Below are 27,308 nucleotides of genomic sequence, written 5' to 3'. Positions count from 1 at the left end.
TTCCGAAGCACCGTCTTAAGTCAGTACAAATTTTAGGCTTTTTTTTTTTATGTTAAGGGCAGGGAGAAGAGAAGACGGTAGAGATCAAGAGGTAACTGAGGCCGGGTACGGTGGCTCACGCCTGTAATCTCAGCAATTTGGTAGGTTGAAGCGGGAAGATCACTTGAGCCCAAGAGTTCGGGACAAGCCTGGGTAACATAGCGAGACTCTATCTTTACAAAATATACAAAAAATTAATCGAACGTGGTGGTTCGTGCCTCTGGTCCCAGCTGAAGCAGGAGGATCGCTTGAGCCCAGGAGGTGGAGGCTGCAGGGAGCCATGATCACACCACTGCACTCCAGTCTGGGTGGCAGAGCAAGACCTTGTCTCTAGAGAAAAGAAAAAGAGGCTTGGGCCGGGCGCGGTGGCTCACACCTGTAATCCCAGCACTTTGGGAGGCCGAGGAGGGCTGATCACGCGGTCAGGAGATTGAGACCATCCCGCCTAACACGGTGAAACGCCGTCTGTACTAAAAAATACAAAAAATTAGCCAGGCGTGGTGGCAGGCGCCTGTAGGCCCAGCTACTCGGGAGGCTGAGGCAGGAGAATGGCGTGAACCCGGGAGGCGGAGCTTGCAGTGAGCCGAGACCACGCCACTGCACTCCAGCCTGGGTGCGAGAGGGAGACTCTGTCTCAAAAAAAAAAAAAAAAAAGAAAAGAAAAGAAAAGAAAAAGAGAAAACAAAAGAAAAAAGGCCAGGTGCAGTGGCTCCCAGTTTGAGTTCAGCCTGGGCAACATAGCAAGACCCTGTCTCTACAAAAAAAAAAAAAAAAAATTAGCTGGGCATGGTGGTGTGTGCACCTGTGGTCCCAGCTACTCAGGAGGCTGAGGAGGGAGGATCACCTGAGTCTGAGGAGATCGAGGTTGCAGTGAGCCATGATTGTACCCCCGCATTCTAGCCTGGGCAATAGAGTGACCCTGTGTCAAAAAAAAAAAAAAAAAAAATGCCAAGCAAAGCAAGCAAGCAAGAGAAGGAAGGAAGGAAGGAAAAGAGAGAGAGAAAAAAGGAAAAGCCTGCCTGGGCAATAGAGTGACTCTGAAAAAAAAGAAAAAAGAAAGAAGAAAGAAAGAAAGAAAGAAGGAAAGAAGGAAAGAAGGAAAGAAGGAAAGAAAGAAAGAAAGAAAGAAAGAAAGAAAGAAAGAGAAAGAAAAAGGAAGGAAGGAAAGAAGGGAGGAAGGGGCCAAGCATGGTGGCTCATGCCTGTAATCCCAGCACTTTGGGAGGATGAGGCGGGTGGATCACCTAGGTCAGGAGTTCGAGACCGGCCTAACCAACACGGTGAAACCTTGTATCTACTAAAAATACAAAAATTAGCCAGATTAGCCAGGCGTGTTGGCGAGCACCTGTAGTTCCAGCTACTGGGGAGGCTGAGGCAGGAGAATCACTAGAACCCAGGAGGTAGAGGGTGCAGTGAGCTGAGATCACACCACTGTGCTTCAGCCTGGGGGACAGAGCAAGACTCCGTTTCAAAAAAAAAGAAAGAAAAAGAAGAAGAAAGAAGGAAAGAAAGAAAGGGAGAAAGGAAAAGCCTAGGTGTTCCATAGGGGAGGCGCATAGGCACATAGTTGTAACTAACTTTCCCTTGCTACCTTGTTACCTGGAGTGCTTGTTGTGTGCCAAGCATTGTTTTAATTCATTCATCTTTGCATGTGATATACACAGCTGTCATTCATCCACTGACTTTACAGGTGGACCAGTTACCTGTAAGTGGCCATAGGGGTTGACTAAGTTTCCCAACTTAGATCACTCAGTTAGTAAGAGGCAGATGCAGGATCAGTATTGGGCAGCAGGTTCTGGATTTCATGCTCTTCATTCACCTCGGCATGGCATTGCCCGGTGGATGCGGGGTCTGAGCTTCTCAGTGCATATTTGTTACAGTAGAGGAGAAGGGGCTCTGAGGGTGGACCCCGTGTATGTGTGTGTGTGCGTGCACGTGTGCGTGATCAGATAGCTGAGGGGCTTATGTCCAAGTTCATATCTCTTTTCTCCCCATCTCCCCTGACCCCACCCCAGGGTGCTGGAGAGAAAGGAGCAAAAGGAGAACCTGCAGTGATTGAAAAGGTGAGGGGTCTGGATTGCGAGGGGGTTGAGAGGCTTCGTGATGACAGGGGTCACCGATGCTCATTTCTCCCTTCAGGGGCAGCAGTTTGAGGGACCTCCAGGAGCCCCAGGACCCCGAGTAAGTCATGGCTGTGTTTGCTTCTTCCAGTCTTTCCCTTCCAGCTGAGGGGTTTAAGCCCCTGGAGTGAGGAGTTGGGATGTAATGTTGCCTGGCCAAGTGGAGGGGAGTGGACATTTGAGGCTTAAAGGATGAGTCAAAATAGGGAGGATGAACAACATACAGACTGGGCAACATAGCAAGACCCCATCTCTTTAAAAATAACCATATATTTTTTAAAAAAATAGTGGCACCCACCTGTAGTCCCAACTACTTGGGAGGCCAAGGTGGAAGGATTGCTTGAGCCCAGGAGTTGGAGGCTGCAGTGAGCTATGATCACGCCACTGCACTCCAGCATGGGTGACAGAGTGAGACCTCTCTAAAAAAAGAATAGGGGTCCGAGAGTAGCGTTGGGGGTGAGTGGGGATCAGCATTGCATTAGGGGAGTTGGAGTGGGCTCTGTAGTGGGGTAGGGAGGTCAGCCTGAGGTTAGAGTCAGTGGTAGGTTGAAAGTCAGCCTAGCTCAAACTTTGCACTTCCTGTGACTCCTGTTTCTCTATCCCCAACAGGGGGTGGTTGGCCCCTCAGGCCCTCCCGGCCCCCCAGGATTCCCTGGCGACCCTGGTCCACTGGTAAGAGACTCCCACTTGGGGTGTATACTTCTCAGAGGAGTGAAGTTTGGGGCTGGGAGCATGACAGTCTGAACATAGATATGAGGGCATGGCACGCGGGAACACCATCCCGGGGCTGGCACTGACCTCTTCTGTTCTCTGTCTCCCATCTGTGAACTATTTCTCTGGTTCATCTTGTGTTTCTGGGGCCTACTCTTTGCTTTTCTTCTTTTGCCTGTCTCTGTTTCTGAGTGTCTTTCATCTCTGTCTTTCTCCTGTGGTGACTGTCTCTATCTCTCTTGTCTCTGTCTGTTGGTCTCTGTCTCTCTCCCTCCCTCCATCTCTCTATCTTTGCCTCTCTCTCTATTTCTCCATCTCTGTCTCTCTTTCACTGGCTTTTCTGTCTCTGTCTATCTCTCTCTGTCTCTCTGTTTCTGTCTCTGTATGTCTCTCCATCTGCCTCCATCCTTCTCCATCTCTCTCTCCCCTTCTCTTTGTCTCTGTCTCCATCTCTGTCTTTTCCTTTCCACTTCTCTCTACTTCTCTCTCTTTTTCCTTGCTGTGATCCCTCTTTGATTCTGTGTCTCTCTCCATCTCTCCCTCTCTCTCTCTTTCTGACTCATCCTTCTGTGCCACCCCTGTCCTCACTCTCTCTCTCCCTCTCTCCCTGTCTCCACCTCTCTTCCCCCATCCCTCTCTCAGGGCCCTGCTGGCCTCCCAGGAATCCCCGGCATTGATGGGATCCGAGGCCCACCGGGCACTGTGATCATGATGCCGGTAAGAAGGAGATGGAGTGGCCCAGCCTTGGGGAGTGGAGTCCTGATCCAGGAGGGGGCCTCTCCTGGGGGCTTCCCTCACCACTAAATTCCTCCCAGTTCCAGTTTGCAGGCGGCTCCTTTAAAGGACCCCCAGTCTCATTCCAGCAGGCCCAGGCTCAGGCAGTTCTGCAGCAGACTCAGGTGAGTGGGAGGTGTGGACATAGTGGGAGGAACCCCAGAGAGTGATAGAGCCTCGGCGTAAGGAGGGGCTGGGCAGGAGAAGGGGGTTATTTTTCCCCTGAAGATGCCTCTGTGGGGAATGTTGGGGGTCTTGTGGGAGGCCCCAAGCTCTGACTCCTCTGTCTTTCCAGCTCTCTATGAAAGGCCCTCCTGGTCCAGTGGGGCTCACTGGGCGCCCAGGCCCTGTGGTGAGTAAGGCGACTGCATGGAGGGGCGGTGCATGCATTAGTGAAGAATCATCTAACCACACTCCTCCATCTGTCCTCCCCCAAGGGTCTCCCCGGGCATCCAGGTCTGAAAGGAGAGGAGGGAGCAGAAGGGCCACAGGTGAGACTGGTGGAGATAGGGCAGGATAGGGTGGGAAGAGCCTTCCCCAGGACCACAAGATACAGTCCTGGATGGGGAAAATGCCAAAGGGGCTGGGAATACCCTTGCAATTAATGACTTTCCTAGAGAATGGTGGCTTACATCTGGAATCCCAGCACTTTGGGAGGCTGAGGTGGGAGGATTGCTTGAGGCCAGGAGTTCAAGACCAGTCTGGGCAACATAGGGAGACCCTGTCTATACAGTGAATAAATATGTCCTTCCAAGCTGGATACAGTGGCACACACTTGTCTCAGCTACTTGGGAGGCTGAGGAGGGAGTATTGCTTGAGCCCAGGTGTCCAGCCTGGGCAATACAGCAAGACCCCATTTCTAATTTTTTTTAATACAATAGAATAAGTCCCTCTTTCTTCTTATTTTGCTTTCCTTCCTCCTTTTCTCTTTCTTCTAGGGTCCCCGAGGCCTGCAGGGACCTCATGGACCCCCTGGCCGAGTGGGCAAGATGGTGAGTGACAGCTAGGTCCCCAGACCACCCCTTATCCATCCCTCAACACCCAACATGAGCCTTGGCTTTGTGACCTTGGGGTCTGCTGGTGTTGTTAGTGGGAAAAGAGTGCTGAAGGCAGGGAATGGCAGCTCCACTGAGTGTGTGTCAAAGGAATCCGGCCAGGCCGTAGAGTCAGGAAGGACTTGCCTGCAGGAGTGATGCTTGCCCCGAGATCTGAAATAGAGCCAGATGAACAGATGGGGAAGTGGAAGAAACAGCACGGCAAAAAAGAGGCCTGTCACATGGAAGGAAATGACAAACAAGTCAATTTCAGATAGCGTCATGCACCACATAATGATGCTTATAAGATGATTGGCTGCGTGCAGTGGCTCACACCTGTAATACCAGCACTTAGGGAGGCCGAGGCAGGTGGATCATTTGAGGTCAGGAGTTTGAGATCAACCTGGCCAACATGGGGAAACCCCGTCTCTACTAAAAATACAAAAATTAGCTGGGCATGGCAGCGTGCGCCTGTAATCCCAGCTACTCGGGAGGCTGAGGCATGAGAATGGCTTGAATCCAGGAAGCAGAGGTTGCAGTGAGCCACTGCACGCCAGCTTGGGTGACAGAGTGAGACTGTGTCTCAAAAAGATAATAATAATAATAATAATAATAAATAAGATGCTGGTCCCATGAGATTATAATACTGTATTTTTACTGTACCATTTCTATGTTTGGATATGTTTAGACATACAAATACTTACTATAGTGTTACAATTGCCTGTGATATTCAGTACAGTCACACATTGTTCAGGTTTGTAGTCTGAGAGCACTAGGTTATACCGCATAGCCTGGGTGTTTGGTAGGTTGTACCATCCAGAGTTGTGTAAGTGCAGTGTATTCTATGATGTTCACACAATAACAAAATTGCCCACTGATGCATTTCTCAGAACGTACCCCTGTTCAGTGACATGTGACTATAGTTATATGTATATATGTATATCTCATATATATAACTCCAGCCTGGGCAACAAAGCAAGACTCCGTCTCAAAAAAATAAATAAATAAATAAAATCAGCCATAGCATAGCGGCTGATATCTGTAATCCCAGCACTTTGGGAGACTGAGGTGAAAGGATGGCTTGAGCCCAGGAGTTTGAGACCAGCCTGCACAACATGGCGAAACCTGGTCTCTACACAAAATACAAATAAAAAATTATCCAGGCGTGGTGATGCGCACCTGTAGTCCCAGCTACTTGGGAGACTTAGGTGGGAGGATTGCTTGAGCCAGGAGTTCGAAGCTGCGTTGAGCCATGATCATGCCACTGCACTCCAGCCTGGGCAAGAGAGCAAGACCTCAGCTCTAAAATACATAAATAAATTAAAAAAAATAATACCTTAGCCTTGGAATGGTGGCTCATGCCTGTAATCCCAGCAGTTTGGGAGGCTGAGGTGGGTGGATCGCTTGCGTTCAGGAGTTCGAGACCAGCCTGAGGCACAGGATGAAACCCCCACCATCTCTACCAAAAATACAAAAAATTTTAGCCAGGCCTGGTGGCATACACCTGTGGTCCCAGCTACTCAGGAGGCTGAGGTTGCAGTGAGCTGAGAACGTGCCAATGCACTCCAACCTGAGTGACAGAGTGAGACCCCATCAAAAAAAAAAAAAAAATCTTAATGATGTTGATGATGAAGTTTGGTTCCTAATTTGGGGGAGGAGTACAGGGAAGCCTCATCCTTGACCCTTGGGCTCACTTTCTCCATAGGGCCGCCCTGGAGCAGATGGGGCTCGGGGCCTGCCAGGGGACACTGGACCTAAGGTATGTGATGGGGCTGAGATAAGACTTGGTGGGGGCTGTCAGGCTTATGGGGTCAAGGCTCACTGGTGTCTCTGGACAGGGTGATCGTGGCTTCGATGGCCTCCCAGGGCTGCCTGGTGAAAAGGGCCAAAGGGTGAGTGTGTAAGGTCCCTCCCCCAGGTCTAAGCCCTCCTCCCAATATTCAGGCCCCGCCCCCCACTCCTCCGTCAGTATCAGAGTCATGATCCCTGTGTCCCTCCTCACACCCTGTCTGCCTTCCCAGGGGGCTGGTCTCTCTGCCCACACCCTTCCACTCTGAACTCCCCTCTGTTCCCTCTCCAGGGTGACTTTGGCCATGTGGGGCAACCCGGTCCCCCAGGAGAGGATGGTGAGAGGGTAAGTTTGGAAGAGAGTTAGGGCCTGGTTTGGAGAGTAAGTTTGGAAGCCTGAGTGAGAATAAGAGAGGAAGATCTGGAGGTCTCAGTGGCCAGCTTGAGAGCTGGGGACAAATTGTGGGGTGAGGAGGTGAGACTTACAGGTCTAGGATTGGAGTCAGGGGCCTGAATGGAATCCCATGAACTTAGTCTGCCGGTTCCCAGGGATCTTGGTCTAATTTTGAGACCCCCTGGAAGGGGCTGCCCAGATGAGGGGAGGGGGCTCTCCGAGGGTTGTACCCAAGTAATGACGCTTTTCCACAGGGAGCAGAGGGACCTCCAGGGCCCACTGGCCAGGCTGGGGAGCCGGTGAGTATCAGGGATCCCTGGGCCCCTTGCTTGGTGCAGGGGAGGGAGTCAGGACTCCCAGGGCGCCAGGACTCATAGGCCCCCTAGAACTCACAAGGCCACACAGAGGTGATGTGGAGATAATTCGCCTGTTCCCTTGCAGGGTCCACGAGGACTGATTGGCCCCAGAGGCTCTCCTGGCCCCACGGGTCGCCCAGTGAGTGTCACTGGCTGTCTGCATCCCTGTCTGTCTTTTTGTTTGTTTTGAGATTAGGGTCTTGCTCTGTCACCCAGGCTGGAGTGGTGAGATCTCAGCTCTCTGCAACCTCCGCCTCCTGGGTTCAGGCGATTCTCATGCTTCAGCCTCCTGAGTAGCTGGGACTACAGGCACCCACCACCACGCCTGGCTAATTTTTGTATTTTTAGTAGAGACAGGGTTTCACCATGTTGGTTAGGCTGGTCTCGAACTCCTGGCCTGAAGCGATCCTCCCAAAGTGCTGGGATTACAGGCCTGAGCCACCGTTCTCGGCCCCTGTCTGTCTTTTTTTTTTTTTTTCCTCGCTTTTCTGCCTTCTGCATGCCCATATCTGTTGCTGGCTTCTCTGCCCGCTCACCTTTCTTCTTCTTTTTTTTTTTTTTAGACAGAGTTTTGCTCTTGTCGCCCAGGCTGGAGTGCAATGGCGCCATCTCTGCTCACTGCAACCTCCGCTTTCCAAGTTCAAGCTATTCTTCTGCCTCAGCCTCCTGAGTAGCTGAGATTACATGCCTGGCTAATTTTTGTGTTTTTAGTAAAGACGGGGTTTCACAATGTTGGCCAGGCTGGTCTTAAACTCCTGACCTCAGGTGATCCACCTGCCTCAGCCTCCCAAAATGCTGGGATTACAAGCATGAGCCACAGTGCCTGGCCCCGCTCACCTTTCCACCTGCATCTCTCGGTGTCTCAGACTCAGGCTCCCACCTTGTTGCTCTGTCTTGGTCTCACATCCTCTTTTCCCCTAGGGTGTGACTGGAATTGACGGTGCTCCTGGTGCCAAAGGCAATGTGGTACGTGCCCTGTGCCCTTTGACTCCTGATCCTTCTGACACTCTGACCCCAATTGTCCACATCCCTATTCCCTTCCATGACTGACCCCCCCAAGTCAATTTCACTATCGCCTCAACACCATGACCCCTCTTAGCTTCACTGAAACCCCACTTTCTCCCCAGGGTCCTCCAGGAGAACAAGGCCCTCCAGGACAGCAGGGAAACCATGGGTCCCAGGTTTGAACTATCTTTCCCAATAACGGGGCATGGGAGTGGTCAGTTAAGACCTTAGACCATGATCAGGATTCCCAACCTCCACACTCACTGCTTCTTTCTCATGCCTTCCCTCACCTTCTTTTTCTGTCCCCAGGGACTCACCGGTCCCCAGGGACTCATCGGCACTCCTGGGGAGAAGGTGAGTGACAGCTCCACCTACCGCGACCTCCTCAAGTCTTCTTCCTTCAACCCTGTTGCCAGGAAAATCCTCCCACCAGGACCCCTCTGTTAGTTCTGGATAGTGATAAACTGCAACGTTCCCTAAGCCAGCCCAGAGTTACAAAGTGTCCTTGTTGGGGAAGGATTGGTTGCAAGAAACAGAAACCCACCAAGGCTAGCTCACATAAGGGATATTGTCAGGATACAGAGAGCCCACAGAAGACTGTCACAGAAGATATTACCAAGATGCACAGGCCCTGTGGGTCTCATCTTTGTTCCCTGGCACATCTGCTTCCGCCTTCCCTGGCAGATACACTTCTTTCTGCACATATCTTTTTTTGGGGGGCAGGGGCAGGGTCTCACTCTGTCGCCCAGGCTGGAGTGCAGTGACTCAATAATGCCTCACTGCAGCCTTGACTTCCCCAGGGGCAGGTGGTTCTCCCACCTCAGCCACCTGAGTAGCTGGGACTATCGGCGCATGCCACCATGCCTGGCTAATTTTTCTTTAATTTTCTTATTTTCTTTTTTTGTAGAGATGGGGTCTCCCTGTGTTGCCCAGGCTGGTCTTGAACTCCTGAGCTCATGCAGTTCACCTGCCTTGGCCCCCCAAAATGCTGGGATTACAGGCGAGAGCCATCAGGCCCAGCTGGGCATTTTTAAAGAAAGGGGTGTGGCTGTGAAGCCTCTATTTCAACATGTCTCTTGCACTGTTTTAATTTAATTTTATTTATTATCTTTGTGGGTACGTAGTAGGTATATACTTATGGAGTACATGAGATGTTTTCATACAGGCATGTGCGTAAGAATCATGTCATGTGGTATCCAGCCCCTCAAGTATTTATTCTTCGTGTTACAAACAATCCAGTTATACTATTTTAGTTTAGTTTTTTTTTTTTTTTTTTGACAGAATTTCACTCTTGTTGTCCAGGCTGGAGTTCAATGGCATGATCTCAGCTCACTGCAACCTCCACCTCCCGGGTTCAAGTGATTCTCCTACCTCAGCCTCCCAAGTAGCTGGGATTACAGGTGCCCACCACTACGCCCAGCTAATTTTTGTATTTTCAGTAGAAACGGGGTTTCACCATGTTGGCCAGGCTGGTCTTGAACTCCTGACCTCAGGTGATCCACCCTCCTCGGCCTCCTAAGGAGGCTGGCCACGCCCAGCCTCTTTTAGTTGTTTTTAAATGTACAATTAAATTATTACTGAAGCTGGGCACAGTGGCTCATGCCTGTAATCTCAGCACTTTGGGAGGCCGAGGTGGGCAGATCACTTGAGGTCAGGAGTTTGAGCCCAGCCTGGCCAGCATAGTGAAACCCCGTCTCTAATAAAATTACAAAAATTAGCCGGGTGCTGTAGTCCCAGCTACTCGAGAAGCTGAGGCAGGAGAATCACTTGAACCTGGGAAGAGGTTGCAGTGAGCTGAGATCGTGCTACTGCACTCCAACCTGGGCAACACATAATTGATTATAGTCACCCTGTTGTGCTATCAGTCTTGTACTGTTTTTATGTTCTTCCTTGCAACCTTCCCAGAGGCAGTGGATTTCTGAGGATCAGAGAGGGAAATGGGCTTGCCTGGGGTCACACAGCAAGTTTGGGCAGAGCTGGGATAGATTTCCTGGCCAGTGAGGTCTGCTTATTTCCTAACCTTGAGGCGGCTGCATGTCTGCGTAGATCTGATCCTAGCGGTGCTCCAGGGCTCTGAGCACCTCTGTCTCTCCCCTGCTGTTCGTCTTCTTTCAGGGTCCCCCTGGAAACCCAGGAATTCCAGGCCTCCCAGGATCCGATGGCCCTCCGGTGAGAACCACGAGCTGGGAAAAGGAGGAAGGAGAAAGGGGAGGCTTGGGAATTGGAATGGCAAGTTTTGGTCTCTGACAACTTAGAATGTTTCCTCCCCAGGGTCACCCAGGACATGAGGGCCCCACAGGAGAGAAAGGGGCCCAGGTAAGTGACCAGGAGGTTAGGCTGGGTTGGGGACGAGGGTCGGGAGGCAGGGCCTGCAGTCAAGGGCCACAGAGGAGAGAGATGAGGACTCTTAGAATGTGGGAAGGACTGTCTAGAATGGCACTGACCTTATTTTCCTCCCAGGGTCCACCAGGGTCGGCAGGCCCACCGGGCTATCCTGGACCTCGGGGAGTGAAGGTAGGTGATACCGGGGCTTGCAGGTATGAGTGATTTACCAGCTTTGGGTTCAGGCATGCAATGCAGCTCCATCGGAAACTTCTGGATGTGTGGAGAGGGGAATCAGTTGGCCAGGCCAGATGTAGTGGGACTGGGGTTTGGTGCTGCACAGCCAAGGACAGCCTTACAGTGTGGTTGTCACCTTGTTGTTGAGAACAGCTAAGCCCATTGGAGGCCGAACACATTTCTTTCTTTTCTTTTTTCCTTTTTCTTTTTTTCTTTTCTTTTCTTTTTTTTTTTTTTTTTTTTTTGAGACAGAGTCTCACTTTGTCGCCCAGGCTGGAGTGCAGTGGAGTGATCTCGGCTCACTGCAACCTCTGCCTCCTCCCGGATTCAAGCGATTCTCCTGCCTCAGCTTCCCGAGTAGCTGGGACTGCAGGCATGCACCACCACTCCTAGGTAATTTTTGTATTTTTAGTAGAGACAGGGTTTCACCATGTTGGCCAGGCTGGTCTCGAACTCCTGACCTCAGGTGATCCACGCTCCTTGGCTTCCCAAAGTGCTGAGATTACAGGTGTGAGCCGCTGTGCCTGGCCCGAGGGTTGTATTCTAACCCAAGCTCAGAATCACATAATCTATAAGCACAGTAATGCTGGGTTAAGCCAAGAGCTGCACCCTGGCTAAATAGAGGTTCAGGGGCATTAGAGTTCATATCCATATGGAAGCTGAGTCCAGTGACATTGTAGCCAAATACAGATGTAATTTACCTGAACATGTGTACATTAGACAAGCTTAGACACACCATAATCAAGGAATTGGCTATACCGTAGCAGGCACAGAGTCTGGCAAGCATCACCCTCAGAGTTACATTGTAGCCAAGCATAGTTACATTTTTTATCTTTTTTTGTTTTTGTTTTTGTTTTTGAGACCTGGTTCTGCTCTTGTTGCCCAGGCTAGAGTGCAATGATGCCACCTGGGCTCACCGCAACCTCTGCTCCCGGGTTCAAGCGATTCTCCTCAGCCTCTCGAGTAGCGGTATTACAGGCATGTGCCACCATGCCTGGCTAATTTTGTATTTTTAGTAGAGACGGGGTTTCTCCATGTTGGTAAGGCTGGTCTTGAACTCCTGACCTCAGGTGATCCACCTGCCTCGGCCTCTCAAAGTGCTGGGATTACAGGCGTGAGCCACCACGCTGGGCCCTAAATGTTTTATTTTTTAGAGACTGGGTCTTCTCTGTTGCCCAGGCTGGAATATAGTAGCATAATCATGGCTCACTGCAGCCTTGAACTCCCGTGCTCAGGTAATCCCCTCACGTTAGCCTCCTGAATAGCTAGGACTATATGTGTATCCCACCAGGCTTGGCAGTTTTCTCATTTGATTATTATTATTATTATTCTTGAGACAGGGTCTCACTCTGTTGCCCATGCTGGAGTGCAGTACCACCATCACAGTTCACTCACTGCAGCCTGGAGCTCCCAGGCTCAATCAGTCCTCCCACCTCACCCTCCCAGGTAGCTGGGACTATAGGTGCACGTCACCATATCCGGCTACCTTTTTTTTTTTTTTTGTACTTTTTGTATAGATGAGGTTTTCCTGTGTTGCCCAGGCTGGTCTGGAACTCCTGGGCTCAAGCAATCCTCCAGCCTCTGCCTCCCAAAATGTTGAGATTACAGGCAGGAGCCACCATGCCCAGCCTCTAGTTACATTAATTAACCCCTATGTTGTAGTTGAGTCTAGTTACATTGTAGCCAACCCCTACGTTGTAGTTGAGTCTAGTTACAGTGTAACCAAAGCTAGAGAACAACTTGTAGCCAAGCTCAGTTCCATTGTGATCAAGTGAATTTCTCTGTGGCCGGAGACTAACCACATGGGTTGTATTGTATCCAAGCGCAATTTCATTGTAGCCTGCTGAGCTCAGAGATGTTGTAGCCAAGTGCAGTTTTCAGAGTTTGGTGTGAGCAGCATCCAGACTTGAACTAAGCGCTCTCTCCATAGCCAAGCACAGAGGTCGTCTTGTTGCCAAGCACAGAGTCGCCTTGTAGCTGGCACAATGGGGAACATTCCTTTGCCTTTATAATGAGGTCCGGGCCTGGAATGTTCATCCTCTTTCTCCTGCCAGAAGGAACTGTGGACAAAGCGTCTCCAGGAGATGGGAATCACTTACTTGGAAATTTGGCCTTCCCCGCACACCCCCGCACAGATGACCTTGGGAGGCCTCCAGTGGGGAGGGAGGGGCCTCTAGGGAAAGATCATTTCTTCTGAAGCTGCCCCTCCCAGCTTCTGCCTAGCATCCTCTTGGGACTATCCTGGCTGCTTTACAGCAGGGGACTGAGTTTGGGTCCCTTCTTAAGCAGGGAAGAGGCTTGAGAGCTTTTTTTTTTATTTTTCAGGGCACTTCAGGCAACCGGGGCCTCCAGGGGGAGAAAGGCGAGAAGGTGAGGAGAGAAGGAATTCATCAGAGGAGAGGGAGTCCCAATCGTGGGGTCCTGGTTGTGTCCCTTCCCCGAGGCCCTCACTTCTGGCCTCTGTCTCTCCCACCCAGGGAGAGGACGGCTTCCCAGGCTTCAAGGGCGATGTGGGGCTCAAAGGTGATCAGGTAAGACCAGCTCCAGATGAGGGGTGATGTGGGTCTGGGGGGCTCGGGGAAGATAGGGAGGGGATGAGCTGGGGTTAGGCAGAGCAGGAAGGACAAAAGATGGATATTAAAGACTCTCCTTTTTCTTCCAGGGGAAACCCGGAGCTCCAGGTCCCCGGGGAGAGGATGGTCCTGAGGGGCCGAAGGGGCAGGAGGGACAGGCTGGCGAGGAGGGGCCCCCAGGCTCAGCTGGGGAGAAGGTGAATGACTCTCCACCCTCTAGCCTCCCACAGTCAAGGTGTCCCCAGTCTTTTCCCTCTGCCCTTTGCCCTTTGCCCTTTCATTATACCTTCGACCTCAGGAGATTGCTACCAACCTTGTCATCTTTAATTCCTCAGCTCAGCATTACAGAGCAATTTAATGCACACAACTTATATGTTCATCTCCATAACCACCACATGCAATCGGCATTTTCATCCCGTTTTACAAACGAGAAAAACTGAGACTTGGAATGGCTGAATGACCTGCCCAAGGACATGCCCCTAGCAGGCAGCAGCGAGGACTTGAACCTTGTTTCCCCAACTCCCATCCCATTAGCCTATTCACCATGCCCCAGCCAGCCTGACCTTTCCACCTCTGACCTCCAGGTTGCAATTTCTGACCTTTGTCCCATAACCTTTCTGCAGGGCAAGCTTGGGGTGCCAGGCCTCCCAGGTTATCCAGGACGCCCTGGACCTAAGGTAGGAAGCTGGGGGTAGGGGGTGGAGATGGAGATGGGCAGGATTCAGACTAACATCTGGGGGTCCAGGCTGTGGTCTTGGGGGATGAGCTGCTCATCCCAAGGGTCACTGAGAGAATGTAAAATGTGGGCTTTGGCCAGGCATAGTGGCTCATGCCTATAATCCCAGCACCCTGAGAGGCTGAGGTGAGAGGATTGCTTGAGCCCAGGAGTTCAAGACCAGACTCGGCAACATGGCAAAACGTTGTTTCTACGAAAACATACAAAAATTAGCCAGATGTGGCTGGGCGTGGTGGCTCATGGCTGTAATCCCAACACTTTGGGAGGCAGAAGCCGGCAGATCACTTGAGGTCAGGAGTTAGAGACCAGCCTGGCCAACATGGAGAAACCCCACCTACTAAAAATACAAAATTAGCTGGGTGTGGTGGTGCATACCTGTAATCCTAGCCACTCAGGAGGCTGAGGCAGGAGAATCGCTTGAACCCGGGAGGCAGAGGTTGTGGTGAGCTGAGATTGCGCCATTGCACTCCAGCCTGGGCAACAAGAACGAAACTCCATCTAAAAAAAAAAAAAATTAGCCAGATGTGGCAGGGGGCAGTGGCTCACACCTGTAATCCCAACACTTTGGGAGGCAGAGGCAGGCGGATCACTGGAGGTCAGGAGTTTGAGACCAGCCTGGCCAATGTGGTGAAACCCTGTCGCTACTAAAAATACAAAAAAATTAGCTGGGCATAGTAGCATGCACCTGTAATCCCAGCTACCCAAGAGGCTGAGACAGAAGAATTGTTTGACTCCAGGAGGCAGAGGTGCAGAGGTTGCACTGAGCCAAGATCGCACCGCTGCACTCCAGCCTATTGACAAAGCAAGATTCCATCTCAAAAAAAAAAAAAAAAAAATTAGCCAGATGTGGTCCAGCTACTTGGGAGGCTGAGATGGGAGGATCACCTGAGCCCAAGGAGATTGAGCCTGCAGTGAGCTATGATCGAGCCACTGCACCCCAGCATGGGTGACTGAGGGGGACTCTGTCCCAAAAATTTTTTTAAAAAGTGAGCTTTGACATCAGACAGACTTGGGGTCAAATGTCCTCTTACCTGCTACATGATCTTGGCAAGTTTCTTGAGCCTGTTTTCTCTGCTGTGAAACAGACACCCCAGTAATTTCCACCTCATCAATTTGATTATAATAATGTTGATAATGGTGATGATGACAATGATTATAAAACTGTAGGATCCTTTTATTTGGTGTGATTAAGTTTCATTCACCAACAAAGTCAGTTAAAGGAGAGAATCATAGAATCATAAAATACACATCTTACATATCTTGAATTAATTATAACTTATAGTCAAATGTACTTATGCAAAAATGTACTTATATAAAAACATAACATTTGTTTGCCAATGTTTTGATGGGTGAGGACACTGATGAGATTCATTTTTCTGCCTAAACTATACCCATATTATATCACTGATGAGTTCTGTTTCTATAGAGTAGAGCAGGAACCTAAAGACATTTGGGGCTGGGCGCAGTGGCTCAAGGCTGTAATCCCAGCACTTTGGGAGGCCGAGGCGGGTGGATCACCTGAGGTCGGGAGTTCACCACCAGCCTGGCCAACATGGCAGAACCCCATCTCTACTAAAAATACAAGAATTAGCTGGGTGCAGTGGTGGGTGCCTGTAATCCCAGGTACATGGAGGCTGAGGCAGGAGAATTGCTTGAGCCCGGGAAGCAGAGGATGCAGTGAGCTGAGATCGTGCCACTTACTCCACCCTGGGCAACAGAGTGAGACTCTGTCTCAAAAGAAAAAGAAATAGACATTTGGGAAGATATTTGAGTGCAGAATCCTCCTAGAGGTTCACATTTTTGCGCTGTTGAGCTGATAGTTATCTTGCCTACATTGGATTTTACAGTGGTTTTTTTTTTTTTTTTTTTTTTTTTTTTTCCCAGTGATTTCCCTTTACATTGACTCCTTTTCTTTAACTTAGATTTTTTTTTTTCTTTTTAATGATTGGGAAAAAAACTTTTAACTTAGTTTTGATGGACAACTTTATTCTCCTTCCTTCCTCCTTTCTTCCTTCCTTCCTTCCTTTCTTCCCTCCCTCCCTCACTGCGTCCCCTTCTTTTTTCTTTTCTTTTCTTTCTTTTTTCTCTTTCTTTCCTTCTTTCTTTCTTCTTTTTTCTTTCTTTCTTTCTCTCTCTCTCTCTTCCTTCTTTCTCTCTCTTTCTTTCTTTCTTTTTGCTTGCTTGCTTGCTTGCTTTCCTTTCAGACAGGGTGTCACTCTGTCATTCAGGCTGGAGTGCAATAGTGCAATCATAGCTCATTGCAGCCCCCAATTCTTGAACTCAAGCAGTCCTCCTGCCTCAGCCTCCTGAGTAGCTGGGAATGACATGTGTGCACCACCTGATGAATTTTTAAATTTTTTACAGAGATAGGGTCTCGCTATGTTGCCCAGGCTGATCTCAAACTCCCAGCTTCAAGTGATTCTCCTACCTTGGCCTCCCAAAGTGCTGGGATTACAAGTGTAAGCCACTGTACCTGGCATAGACTAAGATTTTAGAAAGTCCTTGTGTGCATGTGTTCAGGATCCTTGAAGAGTGTTGGGGCCAGGTTGGTGGCTCACACCTGTAATCTCAGCACTTTCAGAGGCTGAGGTAGGAGAATCACTAGAGGCTGGGAGTTCAAGACCAGTCTGGGCAACATAGTGAAACCCCATATCTACTAAAAATTTATTTTAAAAATTAGCTGGACATGGTGGCGTGAACCTGTAGTCCCAGCTATTCAGGAGGTTGAGGTAGGAGGATCACTTGAACCCAAAAGGTTGAAGCTGCAGTGAGCTATGATTGCACCACTGCACTCCAACCTGGGTGACAAAGTGAGACTCTGTCTCTTAAAAATAAAACAAACAAAAAAAGAGTATAGAGACCATGGAACCCCCAGATGGGAAAGGAGAGTAGAGGGAGCCTGAAATGGGCTTCGAGGCGGGATGCCACCACAGACTGGGTAACTTGGGCAACTGTCTTTTCTGATCTGAACTCAGTCTGCACAGTGAGGTGTGGGAGAGGATATCAGAGCCTGTGATGTCGTCCCCCAGGTGGAGGAAGGGTTCCTCCAGCGTGGACTGGAGTCAGTTAACAAATATTAAAAAGCAGTCACCGTGTGCCAGGCAGTGGGGAATAAGACCAGTGAGCTATGTCACAGTGGGGGAAAACAGGCATTGAATAAATAAGTCAATAAGGGTCATTTCAATGCAAGTGTTCGTGGGAAAACAAAATGGCACAATGTGACAGACAGAGGGTGACTTGGGCAATGTGGAAGCCAGGATTGTGGCAGAAAGGCATTCTAAGGAGGTGACATCTGAATGAGATCTAAATGGTCAGGAGTGGCTGACTTTGTGGAGACCTAGGAGATTAGCATTTCAGCCAAAGGCAGCAGCCAGTGCAAAGGGCTGCAGTGAAATGAGAAGGGAGGAGAGGAAGGGAGAGGAGAGAAGAGGGCTGCCTTGTAGGAGGCTGCGGCTGTAGAGACCAAGGAAGCTTCTGGAATCAGTGACCTGGAAATGCCTCAAAGGATGGTATGAGGGGCCAATTCCACCCACCACTCACTCCTCACCCTCCTGTCTTCTTTCTAATTCTCTCCACTCAGGGATCTATTGGATTTCCTGGTCCCCTGGGACCCATAGGAGAGAAAGGGAAGTCGGTGAGTCATGACCGGGGGTAAGGGAGAGGGGCGAACTTGTCCGAGGGGAACAGCATGGGTGGTTGTGTCTGATGATGAGTGAACCCTGGGTGTTTGTGTCTATGCCTGGAAGCGCTTGTGTGCACACATGCTATTATATGCAATGCATGACACATGTAGGTGATTGCACATGGTATTATCATGAATATGACTGTAAATACATGTATATGCGTTTCATGTATCTTTCAATATATATGAGACAGTTTGAATGCCACAGCCTGCAGGCCTGTGCCTGGGCGAACAAGGGCATGAATCTGCATGCACTTTGCATGATGGTGGGCATAAATGTGTGCAAGAAGCTTGTACACATGCGTGAAAGGACATGTGTATACACGTGTGTGTTTCTGTGCACACTGAGTGATGTGTATACAGGCATGTATTGTATTTGTGTTGCTATGTGCGTATTGTAACCGTGTTAATGAACATTGTATGTACGTACATGAGTGTATGTATACTGCTGTGCTTACCAAGACAAAGTCCTCAGCTGAATCCAGGCCTGCATGTGTTTATAGTAGGTATACGTGTGTGCAAGAGATGTATTGCATGATGAGTTCGGTGTCATCTTCAGGCTGTGGATTGCCAAATGCGTGCCATGATTACATGCAATCATGTATGCATACTGCACAACTGTGATCAATATATGTCTTGTGGGCAAACATGCTTGCACGTTTGTACTCTGTAGATGCAATCATAGTTGTAATTGTGTGTTTGGGATCTTTGCGTGATTTTGAGTATAAGTTGTATTTGTGTGTATGTGTATGACTGAAAGGCTTATGAATAAATATGTGGCAGACAGCTTTCTGGGTCTGTGACTGGGTGCCTTTTTGTGTTTGCGTCATGCCTTTGCACCCTAACTCTCTTCTGCTTTCTGTCTTACAATTCATTTTCAGGGAAAGGCAGGGCAGCCAGGCCTGGAAGGAGAGCGGGGACCACCAGTAAGAAAATAGACAGTGCCCCCTACCCTGCTGGGACTTGGGGATGGGGCTGGGAAGGAAAGGTAGTGGAGAGGTCATCTGTGGGCAGGGAAAGGGTTTGGGTTATATCAATGTCCCTGGTCGGGCAGGAGAGGGAGTCACAAGGGGAGGGGACCTGGAAGACTTGGTCTCATCTCCCAGGCTCCCCCACCCCCTCATATCTGATCTTTGCCTTTTTTTTGTTGTTGTTCAGGGCTCCCGTGGAGAGAGGGGGCAACCGGGTGCCACAGGGCAACCAGGCCCCAAGGTATGGGATGGGTGGGCAATCAAGGCCCCCCATGCCCCAGGCTCAGCCAATCCCTCCAAATTCTTCCCAGTTGAGTTTGTTCTGGGGCCTGAGTCTCATTCACTCTGTCCTAGGGCGATATGGGCCAGGACGGAGCCCCTGGAATCCCTGGAGAAAAGGTGAGTGTGTATGTGTGTGTGTGTGTGTGTGTGTGTGTGAATGTGCATATGTGTGTGTGTGTGTGAGAGAGAGATTCTGAGTGGAGGACAAGACCAAGAGATGAAGAGACATTATAATGCAGTGGTAAGAGCACAGCTTAATTGGGTGTGGTGGTGCACACCTGTAGTCCTACCTACACTGGAAGCTGAGATGAGAGGATTGCTTGAGCCCAGGAGTTGGAAGCTGCAGTGAGCTAATCACACCACTGCACTCCAGCTTGGGTGATAGAGCAAGACTCCATCTTTAAGAAAAGAAAAAAAGAAGGAGCACAGCCTCTGAAGTCAGAGAGCCATGAGTTCAAGTCCTGGCTCTGTCAATCACCTACTGTGTGACCTTGGGCAAGTCACTTAACCACTCTGTGCCTTAGTCTTCTCCTCTGTAAAATGGGAGTAACCTCAGTCTCCACCCCAAAGGGCTGCACTGGTGAATAAAATGACTGATTGTGTGGAGAATGCCCTGCCCATGCCTGGCATGCAGTAAGCACTCAATATGTGCTCGATCCTGTTGTCATTATGTGGGGCTCAGGGACTGGGCAGGGAGGCAGGAGGGATGAGATAATGACTTCTGGTTCCATTTCAGGGCCTCCCTGGTCTGCAAGGCCCTCCAGGATTCCCTGGGCCAAAGGGCCCCCCTGTGAGTGAGGTCACCCTCATTGGGGGTTGGGTGGGTGGAGGATGTGGGAAGGGAGGAAGCCCTGTGTCTGTGCCCCAACTCTTTCCCACCTCATCCCCCAGGGTCACCAAGGTAAAGATGGGCGACCAGGGCACCCTGGACAGAGAGGAGAATTGGTGAGTAATCCCTCAACCTTTGATTCCTGATGCTTTTTTTTTTTCTTTTTGAGACAGAGTCTGACTCTGTCACCCAGGCTAGAGTGCAGTGGGGCAATCTCGGCTCACCGCAGCCTTTGCCTCCCGGGTTCAAGCAGTTCTCCTGCCTCAGCCTCCTGAGTGGGACTACAGGCGCGTGCCACCATGCCCGGCTAATTTTTGTATTTTTAGTAGATACGGGGCTTCATTAGGTTGACCAGGCTGCTCTCAAACTCCTGGCTTCAAGTGACCCACCTGCCTCTGCCTCCCAAAGTGCTGGGATTACAGGCGTGAGCCACCCGACCCGGCCAGATTCCTGATCCTATCAGGCCTTCCCTGTCTCCCCTCCTCCATCCCTTCCCCATGTAACACCGCCCCTGCATTTAATTTTTCTCTCTAGGGCTTCCAAGGTCAGACAGGCCCGCCTGGACCAGCTGGTGTCTTAGGCCCTCAGGTCAGAGTGGACTCCATAAACCTCCCTTGTTTTGTACCAGTTGGGGGATATTCAGGGGAAAGCTGAATTCCTGAGCGACTCCCCTAGGCCACCCCCACTCAAGAGGAGCCTTCTTCCTCACCAGGGAAAGACAGGAGAAGTGGGACCTCTGGGTGAACGGGGGCCTCCAGGCCCCCCTGGACCTCCTGGTGAACAAGGTCTTCCTGGGCTGGAAGGCAGAGAGGGGGCGAAGGTGAGACACTGTCCATTGGAGACCTTGGTTGAACATCCAAGATCAACCAAGGGCTCAGAATCAGTCTCACGGGGGAGGGGGCCCTGAGTCACAAATGGGAGGGAGACATCCCCTCCCTGGAGCTTGACTTCCCTCCTTTGCACTCCTGTAGGGGGAACTGGGACCACCAGGACCCCTTGGGAAAGAAGGGCCAGCTGGACTCAGGGGCTTTCCCGGCCCCAAGGGGGGCCCCGGGGACCCGGTGAGTATCTTTGCAGACCCTCCTGCATGTCCCTTAGAGAAGGAAAGGATGGGGGGGTCAGGGGAGGGATGGAGAATGGCATTTGTGGTGCAGGAAATGATGAAAGCAAAAAAAATGGTGTAGGGAGCTGGGGAAGGCAGACCCCTCAAAGCTCAATGTCCAGTCCCAGGAGAGAGGTGGGGACTGTGAGCTCCCCACAGAGGAAGACAGGACCTGGGGACACCCTTGGGAGTCTCTTAACTGTGAATTATCTCCTCCTTCAGGGACCTACTGGCTTAAAGGGTGATAAGGGCCCCCCAGGGCCCGTGGGGGCCAATGTAAGTATAACCCCATGTGCTGGGTGGGGGCAGGGTGGAGGGCGCTCAAGGTGTCTTGGAAGCTTGATGTTGTCATGATAAAACCCATGATGGAGGCCGAGGCAGGCAGATCACTTGAGGTCAGGAGTTTGAGGTCAGCCTTCTCTACTAAAAATACAAAAATTAGCCAGGCATGGAGGCGGATGCCTGTAATCCCAGCTACTCTAGAGGCTGAGGCAGGAGAATCGCTTGAACCTGGGAAGTGGAGGTTGCAGTGAGCCAAGGTCAGTTCTGTTGCTCACTGGCTGGGCCGTTGTATTCCTTGGCAAGCCTCAGTTTCCTTGTCTGTAAAATAGCCATGATGAGAAGCCTCGTCTCATGTATGATCACAAACCTCATTGAGATCATTTATCCAACAAATACTTACCTGTGCATTGGCCATCAACATATAAAAACCCCTTTTCTTGGGCCAGGTGTAGTTGCTCATGCCTATAATCCCAGTTCTTTGGGAGGCTGAGGCTGGAGGATCGCTTGAGCCCAGGAGTTTGAGACCAGCCTGGGCAACATAGCCAGGTCCTGTCTCTACAAATATATATATATAGGCTGCCAGGAGGACTATGGCTTTTGTTCTAAGTGAGATGGGAGCCATAGAGGGTTCTTGAGCAGGAGACGAATATGCCCTGCCCCTCAAGTGCTCACAGGCACCCTCCGGCTGCTGCAGGAAGGGAAATGGTTAGATACAATCCTGGTAACCTCAGAACTCAGTGCCTGGTGGCTTAAAAACCCTCCATAAAGGAGAGCTACTACTGGTATTATTCCTGACTCATCACCCCTGTTCTCAGGGTTCCCCTGGTGAGCGGGGTCCTTTGGGCCCAGCAGGAGGCATTGGACTTCCTGGCCAAAGTGGCAGCCAAGGCCCCGTTGGCCCTGCAGGCGAGAAGGGGTCCCCGGTAAGTGACTTGCCCATCCCATTCCTAGGGCCTCCTCAGGGTCTGGCCCTGCCACATCCCAAGACATGGCTCCTGCAGGACATTCCTGCCCTGACATCTCCCTTTCCATTCCCCACAACAGGGAGAACGTGGCCCCCCTGGCCCCACTGGCAAAGATGGGATCCCAGGGCCCCTGGGGCCTCTGGGACCCCCTGGAGCTGCTGGGCCTTCTGGCGAGGAAGGGGACAAGGTGAGGGGTTCACAGAGAGGAAGGGTCCAGGGGAGGATGGGGGTGAACAGAAGCTGGGTCCTTCATCCCATTTCCTCTGCAGGGGGATGTGGGCGCCCCCGGACACAAGGGGAGTAAAGGCGATAAAGGAGATGCGGTGAGTGAAGATCCCCAGGGCGGCAGGGTGGGGTGGGTAGCAGAAGAGAGAGGAGACCAGGGATGTAGAGATCATTCTCCATGGGGTAGGAGAGACCACAGAGTTTTCTGCCTTCTTGGGTACCATCTTGACACCTACATGCAACAGAAGGTACCTGAGCTGCCTGGAGCAATGGGTCCACGGAGCAACGGGTCCACAGAACCCAACTGCAGACAGGATAGGGATAGCTGGGGCTCCCAAAGAACTGGAAAGGCACTGGGGTAAGGGTAACCTCCTTCTCCATTCTTAGTGACACGTCCTTCCCTCTGCCTGTGACTCTGCATGGCAGGCACTGAGGCATCTGATACCCAACTTCCCCCCGCCCCGAATGTCAGCTCCAGTGTCTTGCATCATTGAGCCAGCTTCGTCCCTGGGTCTTGGTGGAACTTGTGGCCAGGGCTGGGCTTAGGACAGACGTCTGTCTGATCCCATCAGTTAGTGGCTGAGAAGACAGGATTTGGGGGGATGCAGCTGTTGCTGCTTGGTAGGGGAAGTTGTTCTCATAAAGGGGGTGTGGGAGGCAGTGATTGATAGCTCCAGTGCCCTCTCTAATCTTAAACCTGAGGGAATTTTTGATTCTGTTTCCTGTTCTCCCAGGGCCCACCTGGACAACCAGGGATACGGGGTCCTGCAGGACACCCAGGTCCCCCGGTGAGTGCCCCCAGCTTTGCAGTCCTTCTCTGGATCCTTGATGGGAGGGATAGTGGGAGCAAATGAAAGTGGAAGCACACTGACTCAATCCAAACCTCAAACCCAACCCCGATCCTCCCTCAGTACTGACACCCAATGTGAACTCAATCTAGGAATCGGAGTCAATCCCAACCCAACCATGTCATCCCCTCAATACCCACACTCAATATGAACTCACCCTCAGAATCTGAGTCAATCTCAACCCAATTATGTCTTCCCCTCAATGCCGACACCCAAAATGAACTCAACCCCAGAATCTTACTCAATCCCAACCCAATGATGTCTTCCCCTCAATACCAACACCCAATATGAACCCAATCCCAGATTCAGAGTCAGCCCCAACCCAACCATGTCTTCTTCTCAATACCGACATCCAATGTGAACTCGACCCCAGAATGTGGCCCAATCTCAACCCAACCATGTCTTCCCCTCAATGCCAACACCCAGTGTGAACTTAACCCCAGAATTTGGCTCAATCCCAGTCCAACTGTGTCTTCTCCTCAATGCTGACACCCAATGTGAACTCACCCCCAGAATCTGATTCAATCCTGACCCAACTGTGTCTTCCCTTCAATGCCAACACTCAGTGGGAACTCAACCCCAGAATCTGGCCCAATCCCAACCCAACCATGTCTTCCCTTCAATGCCAACACCCAGTGGGAACTCAACCCCAGAATCTGGCCCAATCCCAACCCAACCATGTCTTTCCCTCAATACCGACACCCAATATGAACTCAACCCTAGAATTTGGCTCAATCCCAATCCAACCATGTCTTCCCCTCAATGCTGACACCCAATGTGAACTCAACCCCAGAATCTGATTCAATCCCAACCCAGCTGTGTCTTCCCCTCCATGCCAACACCCAATGGGAACTCAACCCCAGAATCTGGCCCAATCCCAACCCAACCATGTCTTTCCCTCAAAACCAAAATCCAATATGAACTCACCCCCAGAATTTGGATCAATCTCAACTCCAACCATGTCTTCCCCTCAATGCCAACATCCAATATGGACTCAATCCCAGAATCTGGTTCAATCTCAACCTCATCCTCAACTTTGATCTGCCCCTCTATATCGATGTCCAATATACACTCAACCCTAAAATCGGACTAAATTCCAACCCAAACCCAGCTCTGAACCCCACTTCAGCCCCAGTCTCAACTCTGCTCATGACCTTAACCTCAGTCCTACTCAAACCTTATCTTCAGCCAGGTGTGGTGGCTCATGCCTGTAATCCTAGTACTTTGGGAGGCCAAGGTGGGTGGATCACCTGAGGTCAGGAGTTCAAGATCAGCCTGGCCAAAATGGTGAAACCCCATCTCTACTAAAAATACAAAAAAAATTAGCTGGGCCTGGTGGCAGGCACCTGTAATCCCAGCTACTTGGGAGGCTGTGCCAGGAGAGTTGCTTGAACCCAGGAGGCAGAGGTTGCAGTGAGCCAAGATAGCACTACTGTACTCCAGCCTGTGCGATAGAGGGAGACTCCATCTCAAAAAAGGAAAAAAAAAAAAAAAAAAAATGCCATGCATGGTCACACACACTTGTAATCCCAGCTACTTGGGAGGCTGAAGCAGGAAAATTGCTTGAACCAGGGAGGCAGAGGTTGCAGTGAGCAGAGATCGCACCACGGCACTCCAGCCTGGGCGACAGAGTGACACTCCTTAAGACAAAACAAAAAACAAAAACAAACAAACAAAAGCCTTATCTTCAAATCTCTTAACCAAGCCCTGACCCAGACCTGTCCTTTTTTGTTTATTACCATGCAATAGGAACATACCGCCCTATCCTTAACCCCAACTCTGACCCACTCTTCCAATGCTGACCCCAGACCTGAACTCAAACTTTGAATATGACCCTGGGCCCAACCTCAAACCCAACCCTAAATTCCATCTCAACCCCAGTTGAACCCTGCCCAAGACCTGAACCTCAACTGCAAATCCGACTCACTGTTTAACACTTTGACTCAACCCTTGACGTCATTCCCAAGCCCTGTTCCTTAACCTAGACCCCAACTCCAACTCAACCCTGACCCTCCCTAAACTTAATCTGAACCCTGACTCCAACCCTTAACCTCAGTCTTGACCCTTGAGCCTCACTCTACCCTAATCACTGACCTAGACCTTAAATGTGCCCCTGTTTGTGTTCTTCCAGGGAGCAGATGGAGCTCAGGGGCGCCGGGGACCCCCAGGCCTCTTTGGACAGAAAGGAGATGACGGAGTCAGAGGCTTTGTGGGGGTGATTGGCCCTCCCGGACTGCAGGTGGGTGTCTGGGTTTGGGGGTGGCACTTCTGATTTTCCCTACCTGGTGCCCCAATCTTGCTTCTTTGTTCCACAGGGGCTGCCAGGCCCTCCCGGAGAGAAAGGGGAGGTCGGAGACGTTGGGTCCATGGTATGCACTCCCAGAGGAAGGTGGGAGGGGGAGGATGGTGGGGTTATAGGGTGGCGGCAGGCATTAGATTCATTTGAGGGACATTGTCATTTTAAGGGCCCTGAGGGTCACCAGCATTGAGAGTGGTATCTGTGGTCAATGTGGCCTTTTGGGGGGGCCCTGGGGTCACTGATACTAATTCTGACCTTCCACAGGGTCCCCATGGAGCTCCAGGTCCTCGGGGTCCCCAAGGCCCCAGTGGATCGGAGGTGAGAACTCTTGGGGGGCCAGGAAGGCTCAGAGATGGGGACACCCATTTCCTAAGAAGAGGATGTTGGGATTCCACAGTCCCACTCTTACCCCTTGCTGTCTCTGCAGGGCACTCCAGGGCTGCCTGGAGGAGTTGGTCAGCCAGGCGCCGTGGGTGAGAAGGTCAGCGAGGGAAGGCAGGGGCTGCACGGGGGGAGGAGATGAATCTAGTCCTATTGGGCAGGGATGTTCTGGGGAGCCCCTCCCTGTCTGCTAGGATGGGACCTCTCCCCACTCTCACTTTGCCTCCTGCAGGGTGAGCCAGGGGACGCTGGAGACCCAGGGCCTCCAGGAGCCCCAGGCATCCCGGTGAGTGGCTGTGTGATGTGGTCCCTGCACCCAACTCAGGGAACCCCTGACCCCTGGGCATCTTGGCCACTTTGACCTCTGGACAGTCCAAGATCATCCACTCACCCCTGTCCTTGGCCGTCCCTGATTACCTTGAAGAAGGACACCTGGAAGGTCTCAGATAGGGCTGTTATGTACAGTTCTGCAGGTTGCACACTGCACAAGACTGCATGACCCAGGGAATAGGTGAGGGCTCAAATCTGAGTCATGAGTCCTGACTTGAGGATGAGTTGCCCAGATGGGGCCCCTCTTCTAATTCGCTCAAGGGCAGCACATGGGCTAGGCCAACCTTGCACATGACCAATGGGCACCTAGACCATCCAGACCTTTCACTGTCTTAAGTCCTAGCTCCTTCTGACCCTTGACCCTTGGACAACCTAGGCTACTCTGAACCCTGACCCCAGAAAAGTCCCAGACCACCCCAATGCCTGAATCCAAGTATGCTAATCCTTGATCCCTGGAGAGTCCAGGCCACTCTGACCTCTGACCTCTTTCTGTAAAGGGGCCCAAGGGAGACATTGGTGAAAAGGGGGACTCGGGCCCATCTGGAGCTGCTGGACCCCCAGGCAAGAAAGGTCCCCCTGGAGAGGATGGAGCCAAAGGGAGCGTGGTGAGTCCTGGGGGGAAGTGGGGGCAGACATGGGAGGGGGCACTTGAATGTACTTGAAGCTCTCCCAAACTTTTTTTTTTTTTTTTTTGAGATGGAGTTTTGCTCTGTCACCAGGCTGGAGTGCAGTGGCACGATCTCAGCTCACTGCAACCTCCGCCTTCCGGGTTCAAGCGATTCTTCTGCCTCAGCCTCCCAAGTAGCCAGGACTACAGGCACACGCCACCATACCCAGCTAGTTTTTGTATTTTTAGTAGAGATGGGTGTTCACTATGTTGGCCAGGATGGTCTCGATCTCCTGACCTCGTGATCCGCCTGCCTCAGCCTCCCAAAGTGCTGGGATTACAGGCGTGAGCCACCACGCCCGGCCAAAGCTCTCCCAAACTTCTAGCCAGGGATTGCATCCTCTAATTTACTGATC

General features: G+C 51.1%; 1 protein-coding gene across 2 annotated transcripts in view; it reads left to right on the top strand.

Annotated features, from left to right (window-relative positions):
* Positions 1 to 27,308, top strand: part of COL5A3 (collagen type V alpha 3 chain) — a 52,063-nt gene that overhangs the window by 10,426 nt on the left and 14,329 nt on the right. For both annotated transcript variants that reach the window (XM_009252766.4, XM_054539623.2), the window contains exons 9-51: positions 2,055 to 2,102; positions 2,179 to 2,220; positions 2,769 to 2,831; positions 3,513 to 3,587; positions 3,686 to 3,769; positions 3,940 to 3,996; positions 4,082 to 4,135; positions 4,583 to 4,636; positions 6,384 to 6,437; positions 6,517 to 6,570; positions 6,759 to 6,812; positions 7,115 to 7,159; positions 7,302 to 7,355; positions 8,138 to 8,182; positions 8,344 to 8,397; positions 8,531 to 8,575; positions 10,337 to 10,390; positions 10,493 to 10,537; positions 10,682 to 10,735; positions 13,106 to 13,150; positions 13,258 to 13,311; positions 13,443 to 13,550; positions 13,977 to 14,030; positions 17,670 to 17,723; positions 18,653 to 18,697; positions 18,930 to 18,983; positions 19,097 to 19,141; positions 19,761 to 19,814; positions 19,916 to 19,969; positions 20,388 to 20,441; positions 20,566 to 20,673; positions 20,825 to 20,914; positions 21,178 to 21,231; positions 22,053 to 22,160; positions 22,282 to 22,389; positions 22,472 to 22,525; positions 23,162 to 23,215; positions 25,407 to 25,514; positions 25,591 to 25,644; positions 25,839 to 25,892; positions 26,002 to 26,055; positions 26,188 to 26,241; positions 26,783 to 26,890. In XM_009252766.4, coding sequence (XP_009251041.4) covers positions 2,055 to 2,102; positions 2,179 to 2,220; positions 2,769 to 2,831; positions 3,513 to 3,587; positions 3,686 to 3,769; positions 3,940 to 3,996; positions 4,082 to 4,135; positions 4,583 to 4,636; positions 6,384 to 6,437; positions 6,517 to 6,570; positions 6,759 to 6,812; positions 7,115 to 7,159; positions 7,302 to 7,355; positions 8,138 to 8,182; positions 8,344 to 8,397; positions 8,531 to 8,575; positions 10,337 to 10,390; positions 10,493 to 10,537; positions 10,682 to 10,735; positions 13,106 to 13,150; positions 13,258 to 13,311; positions 13,443 to 13,550; positions 13,977 to 14,030; positions 17,670 to 17,723; positions 18,653 to 18,697; positions 18,930 to 18,983; positions 19,097 to 19,141; positions 19,761 to 19,814; positions 19,916 to 19,969; positions 20,388 to 20,441; positions 20,566 to 20,673; positions 20,825 to 20,914; positions 21,178 to 21,231; positions 22,053 to 22,160; positions 22,282 to 22,389; positions 22,472 to 22,525; positions 23,162 to 23,215; positions 25,407 to 25,514; positions 25,591 to 25,644; positions 25,839 to 25,892; positions 26,002 to 26,055; positions 26,188 to 26,241; positions 26,783 to 26,890 — 2,664 coding nt within the window. The remainder of the gene's footprint in view (positions 1 to 2,054; positions 2,103 to 2,178; positions 2,221 to 2,768; positions 2,832 to 3,512; positions 3,588 to 3,685; positions 3,770 to 3,939; positions 3,997 to 4,081; positions 4,136 to 4,582; positions 4,637 to 6,383; positions 6,438 to 6,516; positions 6,571 to 6,758; positions 6,813 to 7,114; positions 7,160 to 7,301; positions 7,356 to 8,137; positions 8,183 to 8,343; positions 8,398 to 8,530; positions 8,576 to 10,336; positions 10,391 to 10,492; positions 10,538 to 10,681; positions 10,736 to 13,105; positions 13,151 to 13,257; positions 13,312 to 13,442; positions 13,551 to 13,976; positions 14,031 to 17,669; positions 17,724 to 18,652; positions 18,698 to 18,929; positions 18,984 to 19,096; positions 19,142 to 19,760; positions 19,815 to 19,915; positions 19,970 to 20,387; positions 20,442 to 20,565; positions 20,674 to 20,824; positions 20,915 to 21,177; positions 21,232 to 22,052; positions 22,161 to 22,281; positions 22,390 to 22,471; positions 22,526 to 23,161; positions 23,216 to 25,406; positions 25,515 to 25,590; positions 25,645 to 25,838; positions 25,893 to 26,001; positions 26,056 to 26,187; positions 26,242 to 26,782; positions 26,891 to 27,308) is intronic.

This window comes from Pongo abelii, chromosome 20 (assembly GCF_028885655.2).
Source record: "Pongo abelii isolate AG06213 chromosome 20, NHGRI_mPonAbe1-v2.0_pri, whole genome shotgun sequence".
Classification (NCBI taxonomy): domain Eukaryota; kingdom Metazoa; phylum Chordata; class Mammalia; order Primates; family Hominidae; genus Pongo; species Pongo abelii.
The sequence above is the reverse complement of the archived record's forward strand: the minus strand, read 5'-3'. Positions and strand labels throughout refer to the sequence as shown.